This window comes from Ylistrum balloti, unplaced genomic scaffold, assembly GCF_031769215.1.
Source record: "Ylistrum balloti isolate Yb309-2 unplaced genomic scaffold, AGI_CSIRO_Ybal_v1 Utg369636, whole genome shotgun sequence".
In the NCBI taxonomy this organism is placed as follows: domain Eukaryota; kingdom Metazoa; phylum Mollusca; class Bivalvia; order Pectinida; family Pectinidae; genus Ylistrum; species Ylistrum balloti.
The window spans coordinates 988,888-1,011,921 of NW_026781899.1; the positions used below are offsets into that span (position 1 = coordinate 988,888).

Sequence of the window (23,034 nt, forward strand, 5' to 3'; positions counted from 1 at the left end):
TACCAAATGTTTGACACATAAGTAAAACGTGGTATCTAAGGATGTGGTCATTTCTATGTGTATTGCTTAATGAAATTGGTATGTCTGTGTGTAAAATAACCATGCAAAATTGAAGTGGTTCTTTATATGAAAATGAATAATAAAGAAAAAAAACCCTGTTCAAATGGTACACGAATCCAACCTGTATGAATATCAACTTTTTTTTCATAACATAAAATGTGAAATTTCAGTATGCATATAATACTAACTAAATATGGAAATGGCATAAATCGACATTAATCATTACAAGTGTTTTAAGTTTAATTGTATTTTTTAAAGTGTAAGTCAAATACCACTTGTTCATAAGAAAATAAGACCATTTTAAATACTAATAATTTCTTACGAACAAATTAAGATAAGATAAGATAAGAAAATGATAATCAAGTTTGAAGGAAAGCATGAGCATATTAAATTTTATATCGATATTTCAAAATGGTGAAACAAGAGTAAATAGATCACAAACTATATTATTCAATATACACTTAAATTTCAATTTTCTGGAAATGTTCATCATGTGCTTGATCATAACGGGAGTTAAATAATGTGCTTCTTTTTTATGCAAAATCATCTTTTTCACAAGCGATGACGTTTCGTCCAATGAATGGCTGATACTAAGGTGTGAATTACTGAAAAGTCCCAGAAACGTCCCTCTTGTGTTTGTTGATGCGATGTCCAGATGTGGAATAGAAAAGATAATTTTCTTCCCTTCATGAAACTACTTCGGGTATTTCCTAAACTTTGTTTTTCTAACTGATGCAATTATTTCATTGATCGAGACATACATAATATAAATCTGTCAAAACACAGGAGAGCTCTCATACTTAAACACATCCTTCACACTTCTCGCACACAATTCAAGTCTTGCATGTTCCTATTTCTAACCAAATAGTGGATTTCAAGCATTTTCTTGACTAAGACGCAATTACAATATCAGTCATTAGTAATTATAAAATATCCTAGCATAACATAACACTCACCCCTGTAGAATTTCCCATATCCTAATATTAATTACCATAAGTTTATTATCCCTATTCAAATGGCATTCCCTTTGTTATTTTACAAGCAGCTTTATACCTTGCACATACGATACATTACTATTTTTTACACATAGATACACAAAAAACATAGGATCTAAATCTAGCCATTTTTCTATTTCTATTGTCTTACTTTTGTTTACATATATCAATCAAAGTTTGGTATACACTCTTTCATTCGGTAATAGTGAATGTAATGTTTTAACAATAGAATATAATAATTTAAGCAAGGCCCAAACATTGGATTTTCAAACAAAATGTCTACATCTTTAAAGGATATAAAATTGAATTGATTTTTGTATAGTGCATACCAAGCAGTAAATTCTTCAATAAGTAGGACTATGAAATGACACTCAGTGAAAAAGTGTTCCACTGTTTCTGGTTCTCTTTCATAAAAGGTATAAAGCTCACTAGATCTTATGTTCATGTTTTACTAAAATAGAGTTAGTGGAAAGAATTCTGTGACAGATTTTATATTGGAATACTTGAAGTTTGGTTTCATGCTTCCATACAAATATCTTTTTGTTTTCCATTTTTCCTGACACTTTAATTACTTTTTGTAGTTTTCCTTCTTTATACCGTCTTGAGCCATCTTTTAAACTTCTGTCATCTCATTTGAAAAGAGAAGTGCTTTCTTTGTGTACCTTATTCTGTCTCTATGCTTTGTCGCTTCAGCTCATCTATCTCCCACTGTTTCCCTTGTAGATATTCCTCTTATCTATCGTTATTTGATGAACAGTATCCAATTTCTGTCTCATTCTAGTATTCTCTTAGAAATCCTCTGTTCTAAATCTCTCTCTGTAGGTCTTTCCTGAGAGCCGCCACTGTGGTACTCACTATCTCCTGACTTTCCATGGATTTCACCAATCCTACAGCTTATGCTATTAAGTCTGCTTTCTATACCATATTATCTCCTGTGTCTTTATTTCTGCTATATCATCGCTGATATCTTCATCTACTACAACACTCTGCCTTGTTGAAGGACCCACTCCTGGTCTACCAGTTTTGTGTTAGTAGACATGGCTTTATAACACAGACAAATCCATGTAAGAAAGTTAAGTATCTATGCAAGTGTATAGTCATGGTTGGTAATCAAGGTGTACATGTGGCAGAATTGCAGGTGCATACAGTTCACAGTCACCACAGTTCTAAACATTTTTTCCTCCAAAATCATCAAATCCAAAGTTCAGTTTTAGAATCCAATACTATCAGTGTTTTCTAAAAGCTTTTATACACCTGTGTGACAAAACTGTAAATGAAACTCCGCGTGACAAAACTGTAAATGAAACTCCGCGTGACAAAACTGTAAATGAAACTCCGCAAAGAAACATAGATGAATCCTCAAAACATCAGAGCAATCTAAGTGTGTGTTGCCTACTCGGTGGCCATTTTTCTTCCGTTCTTCCGTTTTGTATGTGGTGATCAAGATGTCGTATGAGGAACTGAGATATTCTTTTACTTATATGTAACACACTTAATCTGCCTCTAACAGATAATGGTATAAGTTTTTAATATTTATATCACCGTGTTATATCACGTTGGCAAAACTCTCTATAAGTTATAGATAAACTAATGTATAAATTTGAAAACAAAAAACGTTAAGTATGTCCAGGAACTTTCAAAGTATGATGACAGGTCACATCGCAATTCATGAACAGTTCACAATGAACAATGTTCGAATTGTCATGTCACTGATGATTTAAAGCTAAGATTTTGTAGATTCCTTTTTTTCTTTTATTTATTGCAAAACATATGGGAAAATAGGCAACAAATGAACACAATATTTTTCAGAAGCAATTTTATATATTGAAAGTATTAAACATTCTCTTTTCTTACCAGTTTAAAGTGAATTTATTATCATGTTAAAGAAAGTAAGAGAAATAGAAAACCCAACAAAACAACAAGAAAAAGAAATAAATAAAATCGGGGGAAATGAAATAAACGACAAATTGAAATACAGGAACATGAAGTAGGATATAAAAATTATTATGATATACATATATTTATCAGCATGATATTTAATGTAAAGTGTAAAAAAAATCCACACTTCAGGTATATATGTGTTAGGAGAATACAGATGATAAAATAACGGTATCAATTATATGTGATAGGTAAATATATTTTGTATCTATTCATATATTTGAAATATTGTATACCTTATATCATATTAAATTGAATAGGATCACAAATGTAAAACCATTTCTGGACATATGATTTTACGTTAGTATTTGGTAACTTATTTATAATGATATTAAGTAGTGATCTGTAACATAAGCAAAGCTACGTACACGTAACTACAAGTTATATAAGAACATAGCCATTATATGACATCTACATGGTTCTCTCGATTCTCTGTGAAGAACATGAGTAATTATCTACTCTGCAGGTATGACGTCTTGGAAACATAGCAGCAGGAAGTGCTATAAGTAAAGCTTTTAAAGCTGGACTAAATGAAAAATGCTGTTTATAATAGCTATATTTGTATTGACAACATTTAATGAGAATGTAAAATAAAGTTTAATATTATATACGCATAATTAATAGTTGCTTTTGAAATGAAAAACATATCTTTCCTAATTTTCATATATCTAATATGTATATACTAAACCGTGCCGTTATTCGATGGACTTGAAAGAATTGAAACGTGGCGTGCAGGTTACGGAAAATACATCTAAATCACACAAGCCAATTAAAAGTCTGTGGAGTAAGAATGTTCCAGAAAAGAGCGACGACCAAGAGGAAACTCGAACGAGATCAACAAAAGAAAGAGGAGGGGTGCAAACAGAAAACATGGAGACACAACTCTTTAAAGAATTTCTGATTCATGAGATGAAATGTGTACTAAACAGGAGGAAAAGTCTAACCATACTGGTGGTGCAGCCGATAGTTTTTTTCTTTGTTTCGTTGCACATTTAGCGTATGTTCTCTGTTCATAACTGAACACCGACAAAATAGGGCTTATATACCATTTCAAATAGGTTTGGTGAATCATAACGTCGAACGTGGCCAGGCAGAACGTGCCTAGTTTGTCAAGACCATAAGATAAAATGATTAACATAGGTTACATTTTAGTATAATGGACAAAATTCCCGGAACTACTAGTCTATCTGTTAAATTATCTTATCGAGCCTTTTGGAATGAGAAATTATGGTTCCAGATCCTTTAAATGGGGCATATGCACAGCCAGAGCTTCGTGAAAAACCGGAGGCATAGCTTGATAGAATAGAAGTTATGACGTAGGATTAGAGCGTGACGATGACTACACGGTCACCTTCATCATGACTGATGTCTTATCACTGACATACATGTACGTAGTTTGCGAGTTGGTATGGTATCACTAGCTGTACTATAATTCTGTGAACACTTAGGTCGAAGATAGTGTTACGAAATGGTAAACAGATTACAGACCATGAAATACACAAGATGGTAACAATGTACTGTAGTCAATTCGGCAACGCATTGACACTTGACAATAAATGTGCGAAAGTCTATGGCCCCCATCGTCCCTGTTTAATACTGGTCTGCTGCGGCTTGAGTTTCATTTTTAAAAACAATCGCCAAAAAATACTGCCTGAAGAAAGTGATCAGTGTATTGTATGATGTACAGGTAGCACTTTATTTACTTGTAAAAGAGTTAAAATATCTAGAGTTATTTCCCTTCTCAAAAACCAAGGATTTTCACTTAGGCATTCAGTTTTTTGTAACTGAAAAATTACGAAACTCGTTAGATATTTTATTGCGAGTTTTTTTATCACTAAATGTGATATTGGCGACCGTAACTATGAACCCTGCTAATTTTGTTTATACTTTGCATCATTGTGCTATGTTTCGGTTTTTCTATGCTTACTAACCAATTCCGTGTTATATGCTATATAGCTATTCAGCTTACAATTTGCTTGTAGTCATGCATGATTCGATAAAATTACAATACGTTTATAGCTGCTGACAAATATAACTGTGATTTGTTCTGCTTCTACTAGTTACTATTCTGATATTCCGTTTGTACTCTGGTTAAAACCAATTAATTACATTTACTCGTAAACAAACGACTGTTCAAAATCAACCTTCTTGTATCGTGTACTTCCAATGCCTATTTCTTGTCGTTCCGCTCGGGAAGCACAGAAGAATAGTGTGATGGTCTTTGGCAAATACATACCGGCACAACATGAAAAACATATGTGTTTACAAACGCTTAATAGATATTACAATACATATGTATGGTCAACTTCGTAAAACATTTATATCGGTGATGCTCGTAAATATATCCTTATGGTATTTCTCAAACATTCTATTGGTTAACTATTGAGTCGGAGATGTATGTCACACACGTGTCGAACAACGTTATCTCGACGGGACAATGGAAAAACTTTGAGGTAACTGATTTCGATTTAAAAGAGTTCGAATGTCCTGTGTAAAGTTAGGTAGGGACCCACGAAATGTTTCGAATTAAAAAGGGTCTTTGAGTTATAAGAGTTTGAGATAAAGAGATTCAACTGTATATCTGTGTAGAAGATAATTCATATGTTTTCAACCGCCGTCTACAAATAAGTATTAATATGATATTGCATTTATGCACTTACCAATGCGTAGTTAATGTACCGAGCCTAAATTGAGAGCCCTATTGGCATCATTGATGATCGATGTCTACATAAAACGTGTGCGGTGGTACTCGGGACAATAACGTGTAAGTCATTGGTATCGTTGCATGATAATATATATATATATATATTCTACTTTCCTTCTAGTAAACAAATCAGATCTCTGGCAGATATCTGTAGGATGAAAACCACATATATAAATAAAACTATAAATATAATTTTTTTCTTGATCATGTTTTTATATGACCGTAATGTAACCGTTTCACCCACGAACTTGTAATTTGTGTGTCCCACATATACTCCATGTAATTAAAAGGATAAAAATTTTGAAGGGGACAGTCTCTCCATCGGTTGAACAGGTTAAACCTTTTCAAATTAATAAAGCATCTTATTTATTACTTCAAACATTTTTCTTAGAAGTAAATTCTAATGAGTAAAAGAAGAGGAAGATGGCTTCCTGTCCAATAAGGACCAATAGGACTCCCGCACATTAAATAAGGACCAATAGGACTCCCGCACATTCTACATCCTTTGACCACATTAAGGTATAGGACCAATAGGACCCCCGCACATTGAATAAGGACCAATAGGACTCCCGCACATTGAATAAGGACCAATAGGACTCCCGCACATTCTACATCCTTTGACCTCATTAAGGTATAGGACCAATAGGACCCCCGCACATTGAATAAGGACCAATAGGAATCCCGCACATTGAATAAGGACCATTAGGACCCCCGCACGTTGAATAAGGACCAATAGGACTCCCACACATTGAATAAGGACCAATAGGACTCTCGCACATTCTACATTATTTGACCTCTTATGGAATATGACCAATAGGACTCCCGCACATTAAATTACCGAATATCTGGTAATGTTCAGGGTCAAAATGTTCGCATTGTTTGTTTTTGATCAAATAACATTAACCAATAACAATTTTGCAATCTGATTATTAAAGGAAATATATATATACACGTTTCTTGTACATTAATGTACCGCGAAACAAAAAAGATATAAAAACAAAAACAACAAAAAACCAACAAAAATCTCAATAACAGCTCGAGTTAACATGTTAACATTTTACAATTTGCCTTATTGGTAACATTAGATTTTGTTAGTATGTTTTACAGGTGGTTTGTGCTAATTGGTTGTTTATATAGATAAACTTTCCGTACATAAGTAATTTTTTAGAATTATATTTAAACAACTTTTTCTGACATCGTTTTTTTATTATTTAGATCTGATCTTTTGATTGTGTCTAGAAAAATGAATCGCACTGAGTGTTTGCATTTAAGTAATAAAAAATGAAAGCTAAGACAATCATATACCTGTTTCTTATTGTTTTGTTTTTCTCACAATGTTTACCATTGATTCGTATAAATGATAAAGAACTGTAGCTGGTGTCATACCAAATTATGCCGATAATATGACAAAATTGCTTGGAAATACGATATTAGCACTGCAAACAAGCAAGCACAACATTGTTAATAAGAATCAGTTATCTATGCTGAAGTCTTAAATTAATCCTCAAAAAATGACCTAGAGTTATCCTGATATATTTCGCATTATTCACGTATCTTATAACTTCAAAAGAAAGAAAATTCGGTTTGTTTATCCTGAACCGTGTCCCTACCTGTGTCAACTTTTAAAACCTAAGTAGTTTCTTTCTTATATAAAATATGTCAACTTATGGCCTTAGAATGAACTGAAATCTAACTCAAGTCACTTAAAGATACAACTTAAGATGAATGAAAAGCGTCTGCAAAAGGCTCTATCCGTGTCAAGTATCACAACCTAAGAAGTTTCTTTCTTATATAAAATAAGTCAACGTTTGGCCTTAGAACGAACTGAAATCTAACTCAAGTCACTTAAAGATACAACTTAATATGAATGAAAAGCGTCTGCAAAAGGCTCTATCCGTGTCAAGTATCACAACCTAAGAAGTTTCTTTCTTATATAAAATATATCAACTTTTGGCCTTAGAACGAACTGAAATCTGACCCAAAGTCACTTAAAGATACAACTTAATATGAATGAAAAGCCTCAGCATAAGAAGTTCAAATAAAAACAACGTCTCCACCATTTCCTTTGGTTCATTAGTATACCATCGGTAAATATCGGTAAATATATACCATACAATGTTCTAAGTATCTTTCAGAAGGTGAGTTGAACATATAACCGCAAAATCACAACTTGCTTGGGGTGACAGTTGACAGATGTATCATACACACGTCAACGAATAAAGAACGACGAGTTTACTTAAAACCAGACATGGGACTTCTCTGGTGCAGCGTGATTTTCCTTTGGACAATTGTAGGAGCTGAGGTGTCCACTTCAGGGTACAAGCTAGCAGTTGTTTGTGAAAAAGAAGGACATCTTGTGGAGGTACTTGATCGATACGTCACGATTAGTCTCAATAATGAATCTCACGTTGATGAAACAGTACAAAGGTATGGTTGAAACTTCAACTCTGTTTCTTACATTTGATAAGTGTAGTTACGGTAATCGTCAGAGTCACAGTAGAACGGACAGGATATTTCAAACCACATTTCATTACTGGGGTTATTAGGTTTAATCGATGCAATCATCTGACTAAAATCACGCATTCCTATTGGTTTTGGTTCTGACATGCGCTTTCATTTGAACTCTTGCCATGAGCACTGATACAACCAATGCTTTTTCATGTTTGGAGGGTTGCGGGTGGATGGGGTGGGCATGGTCCGTTAGGGGGATGGTGGTGGAGGTTAAAGTTTTCAGATGCGTCAGAATCAATCATATCTGTCGCAGTTCAAGCAACGAAATTATACAGATTTTTTTTTTGTCCGCAGCTAACTTTGATAATGTAGAACAAAACTGTATTTCTCTACTGATAACTGGTGTTATAAATCGTAATTAACAGTGTTGATCAACAGTTGCTTATGCATGTAAATAATAAATGATTATATCATACCCATATTTTGCTAGAATTATCCATATGTCATGCAAATGCTAGAAAGCAGATGAAACTTCCATCCGTTCTCGATGTTAGCCTTCCACATCGTTCTGTGTAAGTGTGATCCGTCAACCACGAACTTTTTTGCAAGCTTTTTGAACACTTTTCCTCTTTTAAACCCAAAGCTAATCAACGTTTAAGTAGGCCGTTGATTTTTTAGAAAACGTTTAAATGATTGAGAAATGGACAGGGACTTTAAAATGCTGCAAACTGTCTAGTCTCTACATAAGCTTGTCACAAACATTAAGATGACCTTAAGACCTTAAGACAAGAGGCCATTTAACGAATGAACTGGCCATATCTCATTCGGTTCAAGCGCTCACGTTGCACAGCTGCAGTTGGTGTTCACGGGCACCATATTTCATAATTTGTTTATTTGTGTGCAGAAATTATGAAAAACAAAACTGATTCTTAGCAAATTATGAGTAGTATTTATCATAACGTATGGATAGATATGCACTAATACATGAGAAGTAAAACAAATTCAAAATGGTTTACATACAACATGTTATTTATTACAAATATATTTGCAACAGACTACATGTAGTTAATATACATATGAATATCACAAATACGTCACATGTCAAATATTTTTGTGCATTTCAACTTCTTCACCTATTATATAATACTTGTACCCACACTAATGATACTCTTTTTATTTGTTGTTAAGCTTCCTTATACATGTTCGTGAAGAGAGATCTAACGCTAAAAACATAGCTGAATGGATTGGTCATCCAATCAATGCCTACCACCTGGTCAAGAGGACAGCAAAAGACTGGTTAAAGGTCCAGCAGAAAATCAACTGCAATACGTGTTTACCTACCATTGCAGCACAGGGTGAGTTCTTCTAAAACGGCTTTACATGCAAAAGACAATTTTAAGTATGGTAATAAAGTCTTATAATATATTACATACACACACATATTTATATATATTAGAATAACTTAAAGCAACACGTCGAATTAAGCATTAGCACTTTCATTCCTTAATCTTCATGATGCTTATTAATAAATTACCTATATACAATGTCAATCATTTTTCTCCAATTTCATGTAGTATTGATATTTGTACCAAGCTAAAATAGCAAGGATCTTAAGTCTTAAGTGTATGGTATCAGTTATTATCGAATAATTTTGCGCAACTTAAGAAAGTCTGATAGCAGCACTGTTATGTTATTGTTGTTCATTCCTGACACAACTGGTGATACATCTCGTTCGAAGAATCAATTAATCAATCGGATTTTCTAGGAACTGTTTGGGGTTTCTTTTCTAATGCACATTTTTTTCACGTGCTCTGTTACTATTTTTACCAATTTGCTATATTTTTTCTCTCTCATTTCCTTTTCTGAACCATTTTCAATTATGATCGACTCTTGTTTCTCTGTTCTTCTGTTGACGGTATTTATTTTTTTTAACCGTTTGATTGCTGTTGTATTTGTTATTATCATTTATTGAGTTGAATCTGACCTTGCACGAGTTGTACGCCCATTTGATGTCATAACACTGTTAATGTATTGATAATTATTATTGCTAATGCATGAATGTGTAGATAGAACTCGTTTTATATATTTTGGATCATCTTTGTTGTAACACGTACATATGCTATATGGAGTTATTTTCTAGAAAATCTAGAGGCCAAAAGTATAGACGTTGAAGCCTTCTTAAACGCTGTTTTGACATGTAAAGTGGTAATTTTTTCATGGAGCTAATATTTATAAGTATTTCACTTTGTTTGATGAATTCCTGCTATCAAGTCTTTGCCAGTAATTATGAACTTATACTGTGTTTCGCGTAAACTTTGGCAATGAGGATGTTACCTTTTTCAGTACCTGATCAGTCTACTATGTTTAACACGACTCGACTCCTTCCATCTCGGGTCGGTTCAGCCTTCCAAGCTATATAGAGAATGATTTTTTTGTTGTTTGCACATTGTTAAAAGTGTTGATGTATAATACTGTTCAGTTATTGACACTTGCTGTCGACCACATAACACACATCGGATATATATGGATAAGGATGAAATATCCACGTTTATTGCATGCCACCATTTTCATTTTCGAATAAGGAAGGATTTTTTTCAAGATCAAATGATTCTCTGAAATTCCGAAGGGTTTTGAATTGAAAGATTTTAACCATATTTCAACATGTACTTGACGCTATTCTAAAACAAGCTGATATATGAAAATTACGACGAAAGTTAATCACTTATGGGGCTGCTACACCTCCACGTCTAGATGTTTTACTTCAATCACTCTGGATTTTCCTCAGTTGCTCTTAGGCTTCAAACTTTAGGCCCTTTGTATTACTGACGAGACCTAGAAGGATGAAACACCTGTATGATGCAGTTTAATACATTATTTTGGTCAACTTTATCGAACTCTAAATTATTAAAACGCACAATTCACTTGAGTGACTTTATACCATATTCTTACATTCGTAATTATGGCAGCATTCACTGGTAACGGAATAATTAATACCTACAATATATTTCACAAATGCTAAGCACTTATGTAAAGAAAGTCATGTCAAAAACACCATTCAGTGTTTTAGCAGATGTATATAACCAGCAGCAAACTTTATCAAAAAGACATATTATTAAACGTAAATAAAACAAATCCCCCCTTTTCTTTTTTCTTTCTTTCTTTCTTTTGTTTTTGTTTTTATGTTTTTTTGCCAATGGTTTACTCTTCATCTTTCAGAATTCTATTCATCCTGGAATCAGATAATAGATCGACAAGGCATTTGGACGAGTAGCAATGATATCATGATTGCTGAGAAAGGCTTAGCAAGACTTTATGAAACCTACGCCATTGACTATAAAACTCTGATATCAGGGACCATTTTAAACGTTAGCACAACCCCGTTAACGCCTGCAGATGCCATCAGTATAGCATTACATCTGGAGAAAGAGCCAAAAATCACGTGGATCGAAAAGTTACTGGAGACGGAGGAGATTTCCGATAAAGAGTCTCTACTTTACGATCTAGCTATGGCCTACCATATGGTAAGCAGATAGTTGTACTCAAATTCCTGAAAACCTACTCATTAGAGTCCTGCGAAAAATAGACTGAAATAAAAAAAATAATTACGATATTTTAATGTCTGTTGATGATGATCATGGGGAAAATGTACAGTCTTAACATTGATCATACCTTGGCAAATTTGATTTCCTTCAGAATATGAATTTGGTCATGTTTACGTGTTGTTTCTGTTGTTGTTTACATTGATTTTATTTGAAAGAGGACATAACTTACCTTACTTGGAATGATCAATATGTAGGTACATGTCAGATGCCAGACACTTACCCTTCCGGGGCCCCTTGCCTTATTCTCTTATTTTCAATACTTTAATATTTATATGTTTCCATAATTTTCTATTTCTCAGTGACTATATGTTTATATTAGTATGTTTACATGTCAGTATTTAATAAAACAGGTGAAAAAGTCCCAGAAAGCACTGGATATATTGAAAAACCTACAGCAGACAAGTAAGTACCTTAATAACTAATGCTCCCTTAAATTCATATCTTAATTTTCAACTCGAACGCGGCCATATTTTTTTCATAGAATGTGAAATATTCCTATGAAATGAAGAAACCACGACTGAAAGATATGTCATATGACAAGTGAAGCTGCGTTCTTCGACCTTTCAGTTATTCCAAGATATTTGATTTGTGCTAACTTAATAGATTTACATTTATTCTTCATACCGCCGAGTTGATTACGCTATACGTAGTATTATTTGGCTGCTGCACCTTGCAGTCTAGGTTATGACCTTTCTTTCGATCACTTTGGATTTCCTTAGTCGCCTCCTTGGCTTAAAAAAATTGGCCTTTCGCGTCATTGACTAGTTCCAGGAGAACGAAACACCAGTATGAGGCAGTTAAATTCTTTGTTTTGCTCTATTTTATCTAACTTTAAATTTGTACTAAAAGATGAAATTCATTTGTTTCTTATTTTTTTGTATAATGTTATCGTTTACTATAACATACTAAAAGCAACCCTTCCGTTAAATCAAACCAGTGAAAAATTGAAATCTGTTTCTAATTGCCATGTAATACATATGTTTATCCATTTATTTAAGAAAAATGATTTTGAGAAGATTTAAGGAATTTTGCAAGCTAGGAATTCCTTGGTAAACTTTTTGACACAGGTACCCGACCAATGAAAGGCATTATAAGGATTGTCAGACAGGCGGCCAAGAAATCTGTTGATACCGAACCGTATGAGAGTCCTTTCTTCCATCAGGAAAAATTAGCGAAAGCCTACAGAAATCTTTGTCAGGAAAACTCACAGGTATGACATGTAATTTAGTTATTGTAGCTTTTGTGGTCTCTGCTTTCTATGTAACCTGTACACCATACGGATAATTATTGCAATGTTTGTTTGGATCTACTCCATGTTCCTTCTATATAAATCATGGTTTTTTCTCGGTATTTCACGCCCTTACCATCATCACGTGACATATCACTCTGCCATTACACATATCTCATATTGCAATTTTATCTCAAGATGTCATTAGTAAATATCACCTACGCATATTGTAGTTATTTGCCTTCCTGTCTATGAACATTCTAAACCTACTATGTCATGGGTAATATACTATAATACAAAAATACATCAGTATCATGTGTGGGATACTTTGAAAAATTTACTATGTAAATACTTTTTAGAGGTTAACTTGTAATAATGATAACAACGATAATGATGAATTCTTCCTCTTTAGTCAATCTGTAATCGTTGAAATATATGCCAACATCTATGCCATATGCATGTATTTAAACACATTCTTTTTTGCATATAAATTTATTCCTTATTGAAGCGGCATAATAATACTAAGTTCTACTTACTCATTTACATGTTGTCTGACGACAAATCACCTCTCTTGCAGGAAGTGAAGTCTGCACCGGTCCTTCACTGTTACAACAAAGTAACACAGATTCCCTACTACACAGCAAAGGAGGAAGTCATAAACTACGTGCCACGTGTGTCACGGTTTCATGACGTTATATCAGATCAAGAAATTTCACAGCTTATGAATGCAAGCAAGTATCAAGTTAGTACTACAGCAGAGACCAATTCATGTCAGGATTTAAGCTTTGGAGTTGTAATGATAACCTTTATGTTTGAGGATGATTAATCTGCGAACCAGTTATGATAAAACTGTATATTTGCTTTTTTGCTTGCTGGGTGTATCAACCCGTGAACTGCATACGGGAGGTCCGTAGCATGGTGTCCAGAGCATTTAGGGTAAAAAGGACATAACCACGTCAGTAAAACCAAGGCCGTGAAAACCGCACCTTAGATATTTTCTTCAGATTACCTAGACCAACGCTCTCACCGATTGAATTATCTTACCGCAGCTACGATATTACCGATATTTACGTTCAATTACACGTGATTCCAAATACCCCTATATGTGAAATTTTACAGCCTTCATCGATCATTTTTCAACATTTAACAAATCAAATTAGATTAATATTTTTGGGACAAGTGGCCAAAGAAAATTCAGTATTGAAAGGTAGATTATGCCTTCCATTGCCTTTGCCTCCAATATGACAATAAAGACAAAATCAGAAATAAATTGCTTCTCAAAAACAATCTTGACTCTGTTGACAAGCATTTCTTGAAGGAATGGACATGAAATTGTTTTGGTTACGAACTCAAAACAATCATATGTGAGATAATGAATCAAATCGCAGAAAAGCCTTTCAACCTTGTAATAAAATACTTATATGCAAAGATATACTGAAGTAGATATCGTCCAATCATAGTGCTCATTGGAGGCTATTTGCAAATTAGAAATACTTAACAGAGGAGATTGCAACATGACCACTGTATTATCTAGAAGGCAAAGAATCTAGATTATATAGTCTTGTTATGTTTTCATATCTGCAGTTGAAGCCAGCCAGTGTTGTCGGAAAGGATGGTAAATACACTTCTGTTTTTAAAACCAGGACTGGTGAAACGTAAGTATGCTCTCAATCTAGAAAAAAAACCTTGTAAATGAACTGCAAGATCGATATACAAATTCATCTTTATTACATACATTGATTAAGAAATATTTTACTTTGGTTATTGAGAATAAAAACTGCATGCTTTCAGTGGATATTGTATCACATCACCAATGGACAAACTAGAATAAAGCTTGTCACTCTTACAATTTTTAACGCTATTAACAGTGTAGAAAGGTGTTACTCCACAACATTTTTATCTATATAAGGTTTTTACTGACAAGGTAAGCCTTTGTAGCGTCTGCAAGGTAGTAATACTGGCAGGACATTTACACAAGGCTGATTAATCAAACGATGCTTTAACACTTCTTTATACGTTGCAGTGGACAAACTTGAATGGAAAATGATACGATTAATCGTGAAAGAGATCTCGTGTCAACATTGACATTAATATCGTGGTTATATGACGTTTCATTATGTAACAAATACGACAGATTGAAGTATTGCAATGACCATTTAACCTTTTGAAACAGAGCTTGGATACATCCTTCAGAAGAAATCGCAATAAGACTAGACAGAAGAGTCACACTACTGACGGGACTAGATTCATTTTCGGCAGAATATTTCGAGGTATATTTGCTTTTATCATATTGTTCACGTCAAATCAGAAGATCGACAACTTAAGTTGTAAAACCTCATGATATAGGAAAATCTTGAAGAAGTACTAAGCCCAATTTTTGTGTTTTGATTTGGTTTTTTTTTTTTTTTTTTTTGAGGGGGGTGGGGTATGCAATTTATGAACCCAACTAATTAATTTAAGTATTTAAAGAGTGACCTTGGATGTCATTTGTTCATATTGTGTAATCAAAGCCATTTATGTTATTCAGAATGTGGAATGTTTACGTCAATTTTTACAGACAATATCATAACTTGCTTGTAAGGTATTTTCGTTAACTCTCTACCTAACGAGAATAATGTTTAAACAACAAACATCAAACGAAGGAACCCCGCCCCCTCCCATACGTTATTTCTGTAATCTGACAATGATTTAAACATCTCTTTCATATAAGTCTTAGTTTCAGGAAAGTTTGCTATCTTAATATCAATGACCTTCATAATTATAGACATTATTGCAGTTCGGTTATATTTTGTGGCAGTCATGGTAAAAGAAATATACGATGATTGCTGATGTGCAAGATTTTAACGGATTAGTGTTTGGCTTTCCGATAATCATCAACTTTTCATTTACTTTTGTATCCAAGTCTATGACCATGTAACATACGATAGTTTCTTGAATCTGCAAGACATCTTACTAACGGAATTCTTGTCATAATCTAAATGAATGAATTTAAAAATTGATTGAAATTGATATTCAGAGTTTAATCATGAGAATGACTTCATTATATAATGCTTTACCCCTGATATTTATATATATGTATATGTATCAACCTGAAAATGTCTTGTTTATGTTAACAATGGTGATAGCGTAGATTTGTATGTATTTCACCAGGTAGTGAACTACGGACTTGGCGGACATTATCTATGGCATTATGATGCACTAGATGTGAGTATGTATTTATACCATACAAGATTAAATAAAGTCTTCATATCTAGACATATATTTTAAAATCATTAGATAAAAATGGATGCTGAGACATTTAAATATCATCATTAATTATTAACATTACTATTTGAATGAATTAAAACGTGACACACATATTACCGCAAACTTATAAGACTAAATATCCACTAGCAGCCTCTACCACATTAGTGTAATTCAATAGATTGCAGAATTAAAAACAGTAGAACTAAGCAACTAAACTGAAACTGAATTCAAAGTTTGTGAAAGATATATTTTAATTGCACTTTTTCAAGGTCAATACTCAAAATTCGTATACCGGAAGAAAATAAAAACAGGAAAAAATAACAAATTTACAACGATAGAATGGGGAAGTGACAAATCAACAACAGTAAATATATATCTTTCTCTTAATTCGCATTTTATATACCTTATATATTTAGTACGTCATCTGTCTCTTATGTAGAGCAGCCTATGTTTGTCCGTGTTTAATACATAACAAAGTAAGTGTTTTAGCTCTTCTTGCCTTAATGACCAAATGAACCCAGGCTGTGGTTCAGCATCAAGTGTCTATTCGTCGTCCCTTTATCCTTGCTGCTTCAACGTGTTCTTTCAAATAGTTTTTCTAGTGATGTAATTGGCAATATTCTACAAAATGGCAGATAAATACCCGAGATAAGGTATCTCTAACTCTGCGAAAAATGAATTTGACGTATATCGAATGTCAGAAGGGTCAAATTTCTTACACCATTCAAACATAAATTTCTTCATTGAAGGAAACACTTAGAATTCAGTAGTAATGGTGGTTTTCATTATGTTACCTTGGAAAAAAAACCCATTTAATGCCCTAGTATCGTCATGTCCTACCCGTTACAAGCCTAATGCACATTGATATACATGTAGATGGTACATATCGCCCAGCCATCATAGGGACGTTTGCAGTTCTCTTATACATTTTTTTCGAGGTCACATGACAAGGAAACGAAGCAACATTAACATCAATATCGTTGTTTCGCAAACTGCAATCTAAATCACATAAATACGATACCATATCTAAAACAATTTAAAAAGAATAACCATCAAAATAGTTTTCATCCTTTTATCTAAACAGATGTCAATATTGTCCAGCATGAATATAACTCTTATGTGTTATTTAAACATGCATGCATCTATGATAATAAAAATCTTCCGAAATTTGTTTCAAAAGGCATGAAATAGCTGTATTTATCTTAGAAATATGTCATTAATCAATCAAATAAATTCAACTATTCAAAGAAATAACGCCAAACTGCTGTTATCTCAGGATAGCCACTCTCAAAACAGAGCAAACCTGCATCAACAGAGATGAGTCACCGGACTCTCTGAGAAATAATCGTAGTATTGCTCCTGTTAAAAATTAGGTAAATAACAAATGTATGCACTGATGATAAAAGCATTATATTTTTTTCTATTATGTATTGATGACCATAATAACGAAATGATAAGGATTGAGATATGATCATGTAACTCTAGTCAGTCTGTTCATGAAAACTGCCGCATCGTAAACATGGTGGCGACATTGATAAAGGATTTGTTACAAGGCACACTTTACTTGAATATTTACTACGACCATCGTATATCAATGGTTGATATTGGAAATCAAAGACACCAGCTCTTCGACACCAGCAGCTTATCCCGATCTTTCCAGCAACGAAACTGACAGTTTTCCATATGTTGTATGATAAGGGTGATGATTTCATTTTCCTCAATTCTGAATAGAAACCTAGGGTGCTTACATATGGCAGTTGATTCGATATTCAAGGATATACAAGAAGTAGTCAACTGACAGCCAGTGACGTTTCCGGTCATCTGAAATCTATTCCTTGATTGAGAAATGACACTCTATTACACGTTGAAGTGTGCAGTCAAAGTTCGTTAAGACTATTCTGCTTGTTTAACCCTGTAGTACATCAAACGTAATTAATTTCAATGCAGAAAAATATGTTTATGATATTTTGTGTCCAGTATATTTTGTTCTAGTTTTATTGAATATGAGTATAGATTTAAATCATGTTGGTGTTTTCTTAATTGTGTAATGGGTAACGTTTTCGTGATGGTATTTGACTGCTCGATTCCTTGGATGAAGACACACATAGTGTTCCAAAAGGTATATCCCTGACCTATGTTTCTTGTCGAGTGCGCATGTCTAATTGTTATCTCGTTCAGCCATTGATTGTGAGTTTTATATTGAATAAACGTATATGTGTCCGTTTTGTAATGATACAGCTCGTTAGTTTGCCTGTTGGTTCAGTTGTTGATAATTTCTCGCTTTTATCTGAGAACGTGACATCGCTTGCGTGGATTGACCAAGGTTTTCAAGGCTGGTGTCGTCGATAAAGCAGAAGACGCTTACTCTTCAAGAACACATGGTCTTATTATCCTTGTATTTTTTCTGGAGTCTCTTTTTTAATATATTTTGTCCTAGTTTTATGGAATTTGGGTTTGAAGTGTGTTTATGTTGCCATGTTGGTATTTTCTTGATGTTTCTCGTATATTCAGTTTTTAATTGTCATATCTTACAGTTACTAAACAAGAAAAATATTGATCGTGATTACGAACTTGGAGACAGAATAGCTACCTGGATGTTTTACGTAAGTATTATGGATTGATTAATTGATAATTTTTTTTTCGGGTATTCTAATCAATTCCTAAATTGTGTATTGGGCCCTACAATAACGTTTGGGGAAAAAACTCCGTTGGAGCTTGATTGAATGCAAGACCATGTACATTTTTTCTTCACCAGAAATTAAATTCTACCTTATGTAATCACTCTGATTTTAAGGTGAATTAACTACACTCTGTAAGGTCAAAGGAATTATGCCGGCAAACCGACTGAGACTGTTAGAATTATATGTACCATATATAAATATATTTCCTGTCCATAAATGTTGGTGTTGATGTAAATGCAAAAATGCCATGTTCACTAGTATCTGAGTCAGGTGCAATCTTTTGGCAGGGGAGATTTTACAATAGCACTGGACTAGCAACAGAGACGAAAGTTTGTTTTCATAGAGTATTTTCATTACGTTTTCATTGATAATAAAATATAGCAGTTCATTCCACATAGAGGGCCCTGTGATAAACCTAACCAGATGAAGCAGACAATTTTAATGCCACTATCTTTTTGATGATACAGATTTGTTGGATTTGCTCGATAATTTCTACGTATAACGTTCAATATTTCAAAAAGAAAAATACGATTTTGTATCTGTTCGATATTGTTTAGCATCCTAAAATCACATTTAAGACTTTCATTGTATATATTTAAAAGTTTCTTTCACTAAGGCATTATATATTACAATCACATTCTCCAGCTATTTTTCTTCATGAGTGAAAAAAAATCGTCAAGGGATGCAAAGCTGAGTTTTACATTAAACTAAAAAAATATTAAATATAAACAGATCTGTGTTATGAATATCTATATAATATTGCATTCAACTTATTTAACTATGAAAAACATATTGTTCTGACAAACATTTATATGTGATTTGTTTACAATTTAGCTAAGCGATGTACAGGCAGGTGGCGCCACAGTCTTTCCTAGACTGAGTCTAAGGATACCCCCAATAAAAGTGAGTACTCTTACCCAGCCTGAATCTGATGATACTCCCAATAAAATTGAGTACAACCAATAGCGTCAAACGTTTAAAAAAAGCATAGTATTAAAACAGAAAACATGTCAAGCCATAGAAAGTTTAAGAAATATTATTTCATACTAGAAAGTTCATATTCATGTTTTATTTGCTATAATCCCTGGCAGTATTATACAGAATACTAAACTAACTTTGCATCGATCGAACGAACGGAAAATCAAATTACGGGGTAGTATGCTTGCTATATGCATATAAACATGAATGTTGGAATTAGTGTTAAAACGACAAAATTCATGATCTAATCTCTAGTATATGTATAAAAAAAACAACAGAATATCATGAGCCAAAACGTTATATAATTAAGTTTATAATTATAAACCAACAGATATATTATTGGTCGAATCAACAGGATTTCTGACAGCCGGAAAACATCGTTTGTAGAATATCTTTATGAACACATCAATTTTGAAACTGAAAAGTAATTGATTCAAGTATTGTATTTACTTCAACATTTTTAAAAACACATCCAGCATAAGGTTAAACAACAAAGTCATAGAATTATTTGATCTTACCGATCGGAACCGATGAATTCGAGATTCTCTGTATCACATAATTAAGCATCATATCTACTGTAATTTCAGGGGACTGCTGTTTTTTGGTATAACCTTCTACCAAGTGGAGAGCGTGATGATCGGTCACAGCATGGATCCTGTCCTGTCCTTCTCGGTTCCAAATGGAGTAAGTTATCGAAAATGAATAAATAAATAAAATAAAATGAAAAAAAAAAAAACAACAAAAAACAAATAGTAATGTTGTGAACGAACAGCTGATTCTTTACCTAAGTGAAACCCAATGCAGGACTCTGTTTTGTCTAGTTTGATATTAAATAAGGTTATCTTGTTTTTTTATTAGGCTTGCAAACATGGAAACATTATTTGTATGTTAGAAAGAACCTCAAACGACAAAATTATAATATCCTGTGTTGGAATAGACACATGCCTTTCTTAATCAGACTTTTTACGATATCATTCAAGATGATATTATTCAATATCTATAGAGTTAGTCAATGTTCAGTAACCACGTTGGAAATTCTGATTATTTTGATCGTGGTCGTACAACCATTGAAAGTGAAATAACTGCTGACCGTCAAATCTAAATGACAGATCAGTTTGATTTAAGTGTTCTAAGCTGTAAAGCTGTAAAGCAGTAAGATAGATATCCTATGTATACATACTTTCACGTTTTGTTTTTCAAGTTACTACCAAGTGGATACTAGAACACCGCCAGGAATTCCGGAAACCTTGTAGAATAAATCCTATGGATGAACATTTATGATTTTCGTGAGATACAGCGATGACTTGTATTCATACAATAGGATGAAAGTGAATTTTCAATAAATTAATATCCTAACTACCTACTAATTCATGGGTTGTTTTTTAATCTTCCAAAAAAATCGTATATTTGTTTTCATTTTCTAAAATGAATTTTATAGATCATTCTTTACATACTTAATCGTACAATATTGTGAAATATGGTAATTAAACTTGAATTAAATATATCGAAGGATTTTTATGTGTCAAAATGTGTAATGGCTTGTTTGTAGAATGCTTCACATTCTTTTTACAATTGTAACATTTATAACAATTTCTTTAATCCTTCTAGTTGTTGTTAAGGAAGAGTATACAATAGAAACATAGAAAATAACAAATATAGTAAATGACATATCTCAAAACAAATTTGGAATTAAATGAATGAAAGACAATTTTAACGTTGATGAACAAATAAGGATTATGCTTACGCTCCATCATTGTGCATTACTCCCAAAAGTATTTGTAAGAGTGTGCAAAAGATACAGTAGAAATTTCAAACTCTAGATGTGGAGGCGCTCTGCACTCATGTAAGTTAGTTCTTTTAATATATCTGATAATTTCAAGTTAACGTCAACTGCATGTGCATGTGCATGTCCTGAGCCATGTCGCCAATCAAGTTAACGTCAACTGCATGTGCATGTGCATGTCCTGAGCCATGTCGCCATTTAAATGAAGCAAAACGTGACATGCAGTATGTGGTAAACATTTGGAACTAAAAGTCCACCAACAGTGTTGCCACCTGCTACCTCGAAAATTGTACAAAAGACGTACAAGTGAATAACACAATTTAACACCGATCAAACTTTATTCAGATCGAACGACGACCGATAAATATCGTTTGAAATTTTGGTAGCAACACACACATGTACTTAATGTTGTTCCGAAATTATTAGATATCTGAAACGTATTGATCTACGGGGCTAGTGCACCTCCCCATCTGAAGTTTGTGATTTTTTGTAATATTCCTAAATCGTCTCCAAGGGTTAACAATTTACACCTTTCGCATAACTGACCAGTCCTAGATGCACGAAAGAGCCATATGACGAAGTTTATTTCATTTTATTGCTCTACTGAATCTAACTCACGTGACAACACGCAAAACTAGACGAAATATAGGATGACCGGAATTCTGTTTTTTGACGATATCTGCTAAGTAAATGTTTGTCAGTTGAATTGTTACCTTCTGCAAAGAAAATCAGGTTTATTTCAACGAAACCACCATGAATAATTCACGAGTATTTAACTAGAAAACCACACAAGCAAAAGAACCACTTCCTAACACGACTATAATGGTGCAGGCGTTCACCTGTCAACATGTTACAGCTTGGAAAACAGGTTGTGTAACTATTTAGAAAGTGAACCATAATGTTCATTACCTAGCTTTGTTAATTAAGATTCCTGATGGTTACGTTGTATGTAAAGATTGAGGTAGGAGACTGATCATGAAGAATTTGAAATACCCCTGAATTTCAATTCTGGTTGGTATCTGGATATTGTTAATGAAAGTCTTCTTATCTAAATACAAAGGAAAAAATGATCCAGTACATCTCAAAGTAATACTGAAATGCTATAGGCAAGGTATCCATAGATTCAGAGTTGTGTGTAAACAAAAGCTTGCTAACAAAGAAAAGGGTACGTTAGTTAACTAAACTTACCTTATTGACAATTATTCTATAATATCAACCAGTCAATAATGAAATAAAGAATATACACCGAAGTAATAACAAAAAAGGGAGGTAAATCATTGAATGAAATAACAAAAATAAAGGGAGGTAAATCATTGAATGAAATAACAAAAATAAAGGGAGGTAAATCATTGAATGAAATTACAAAAA

General features: G+C 33.3%; 1 protein-coding gene across 1 annotated transcript; it reads left to right on the forward strand.

The window, feature by feature from the left end:
* The first annotated feature begins 7,945 nt into the window (after positions 1-7,945).
* Positions 7,946-21,164, forward strand: LOC132553404 (prolyl 4-hydroxylase subunit alpha-1-like). Its single transcript, XM_060217654.1, has 13 exons — positions 7,946-8,124; positions 9,337-9,503; positions 11,365-11,669; positions 12,101-12,152; positions 12,818-12,960; positions 13,556-13,720; positions 14,563-14,633; positions 15,152-15,248; positions 16,129-16,182; positions 18,759-18,827; positions 19,740-19,808; positions 20,471-20,567; positions 21,085-21,164. The coding sequence occupies exons 1-13, from the start codon at positions 7,946-7,948 to the stop codon at positions 21,162-21,164; spliced, it is 1,548 nt and encodes a 515-aa protein (XP_060073637.1).
* The last annotated feature ends 1,870 nt before the right edge of the window (positions 21,165-23,034 follow it).

What these genes read in the sequence shown, in the direction of transcription:
- LOC132553404 (XM_060217654.1), top strand. Translation starts at nt 7,946, where the DNA reads ATGGGACTTCTCTGGTGCAGCGTGATTTTCCTTTGGACAATTGTAGGA. An exon ending in ACCTACCATTGCAGCACAGG is followed by an intron (nt 9,504 to 11,364) that starts GTGAGTTCTTCT and finishes TTCATCTTTCAG; the next exon opens with AATTCTATTCATCCTGGAAT. An exon ending in TGAATGCAAGCAAGTATCAA is followed by an intron (nt 13,721 to 14,562) that starts GTTAGTACTACA and finishes TCATATCTGCAG; the next exon opens with TTGAAGCCAGCCAGTGTTGT.